This window comes from Austrofundulus limnaeus, unplaced genomic scaffold (assembly GCF_001266775.1).
Source record: "Austrofundulus limnaeus strain Quisiro unplaced genomic scaffold, Austrofundulus_limnaeus-1.0 Scaffold77, whole genome shotgun sequence".
In the NCBI taxonomy this organism is placed as follows: domain Eukaryota; kingdom Metazoa; phylum Chordata; class Actinopteri; order Cyprinodontiformes; family Rivulidae; genus Austrofundulus; species Austrofundulus limnaeus.
The window spans coordinates 1,622,624-1,624,481 of NW_013952479.1; the positions used below are offsets into that span (position 1 = coordinate 1,622,624).

The 1,858-nt window shown below is 44.8% G+C and overlaps 1 protein-coding gene across 2 annotated transcripts in view; it reads right to left on the reverse strand.

The window, feature by feature from the left end:
* Window positions 1-1,858, reverse strand: part of kremen1 (kringle containing transmembrane protein 1) — a 97,020-nt gene that overhangs the window by 3,190 nt on the left and 91,972 nt on the right. For both annotated transcript variants that reach the window (XM_014011162.1, XM_014011163.1), the window contains 2 exons: window positions 1,169-1,408; window positions 645-729 (listed from right to left, as the gene is read on the reverse strand). In XM_014011162.1, coding sequence (XP_013866616.1) covers window positions 645-729; window positions 1,169-1,408 — 325 coding nt within the window. The remainder of the gene's footprint in view (window positions 1-644; window positions 730-1,168; window positions 1,409-1,858) is intronic.

Genomic DNA, 1,858 nt, shown 5'->3' on the forward strand with positions numbered 1-1,858 from the left:
TGCCTGTGGCAGGTATTTTAAAGCTGTATTAAAAATAAAAGTAAAAATAATGTAAGGAGAAGAAAAAAAACATTAAGGAAAAAAGTTTAAGGTGATATTAGTGCACAACCCTGCTTCATAATGATTGACACCCCTGGCTGTATTTAAATCGATGTAAAAATCTTGTGTTCTGTATTTAAAGCATTGTAAGACGAAGACGGAAATAAATTTGAATGAAAACCTCGATATTTACATGGAAGTACAACATGAAAGACACTGAGTTTGGCCCAGGGAGATTTTGCATTTCTGTTTTTGTAAGCTTGTCAGTATTTGTCAAAAAACACTGAAAGTTTATTTTTACAAAGTTTATATTTAACCAAACTTTCATCGTTCCTGCAGTTTGGCCTTAAAATGGATGAACATTGTGTTTGTTCCACTTCACAGGGAGCTCAAATCATTTGAGTGTTCCTAATGGTTCAGAAAATAGACACGCTTCCTATTTTCTTATTTTTCTGCTGCTTCGTTATATCAGGATTGGTACAATCTTTGACAATTAAGAAAACAGTCAAGTTTTTTTTCCCCACAAAAATCTCTCTGCTCACTGAAGTTTCCAACCTGTGGAGGTGAGTTTTTACTAATAAGGACTTTGATGTTTTGATGCTTACTTGACTGAGACGTGCAGCAGCAGCTTCGCCACCATGGCTATCACCGTCAGGATGAGGAGAGCAGCCAGAGCGTAGATGGTCCACACTGTCGCGAGAAAAAAAACAAAAAAACAAACAGGACATCAAACATCCTGTCACCGTAATGAAAACACACTGAGAAGATTAGCAAGCAGAGAGTTACTGAGGCTCTGCTGGCACACCTGTTAGCAGTGTTCAGCCAGCGAGTTGTCAAAGAAACAGCAACACATTATCAGCAAACATCTGCTCAGAAACACACGAGGTAGCTCGCTCAGGCAAAGCGTGTGAGAGATGGAAGTTCTGCAGGAATTTTTTGCAAAAGCAGGGGACACGTCAGCCCACCCAGCAAAGCTCTGACGAGACGTCTGATTGTGATCAGCAGGGAGAGGCAAAGTTTCCGCACTCCTCCGTGATTGCGCCGCACCACATTAAGCAGAACCAAAGCGAGGAAACGAGGTCATGCAGTAGGGTGGGATGGTGGGGCGGCGGAGGGGGTGTTAACATACTAGCGTTGTGGCCGGTGGTCTCGCCGCGTCCAGCCCACTGACCTGGCATGTTGTGCTCCGGTTTCCCGGGGCTGGACGTGATCACGTACAGCAGCTGAGAGGAGCGCCTGTTAGACGTGCTGTTGGATCGCTCGGTGACGCCGCTGGCCGGCCGCGGCTCCACCGTGCTGGAGGCTCCGGCTCCTTCGTCCTCGTCGCCGCCTTCGGCCTCTGCCGTTAGGCTGTCCTGGCTTCTGAAAGCTGCAAACACAAGAATAAGAAACTATGAACATAAATTCACAGACTGGTGGTGTTTCCTGAGGTACTGATCAAACAGTCTGAGTTATAGAGACACAGAGGAAGAATCAGTTTGTGTTGTAATCTCTTTTAATGTGTGAATGTGGACTATAGTGAGCTTTGACTTTTTGTAGCTTTTATAAACTTAAAATTTGTGTTTGGTAGAGTATTCCTTTGTTGCAACAATGCTTCTTGGCAATAAATCTTATACCTGATTGGCAGAAGCCCAAAACGAGTGTCAATGGCAACCACAAGTGTGCAACCAACATTCTCAGCTCTACTGCTCATCTAATGCTGCGTTCACACCGAACGCGATTTCAGCTTCAAAATCGCATCACACACTTCAAGTTGGACGCTTGTGCACTTTGAGGTCAGACGCAGGTCAGCTCTTGAAGCGCTGCACGGCAACAGCCT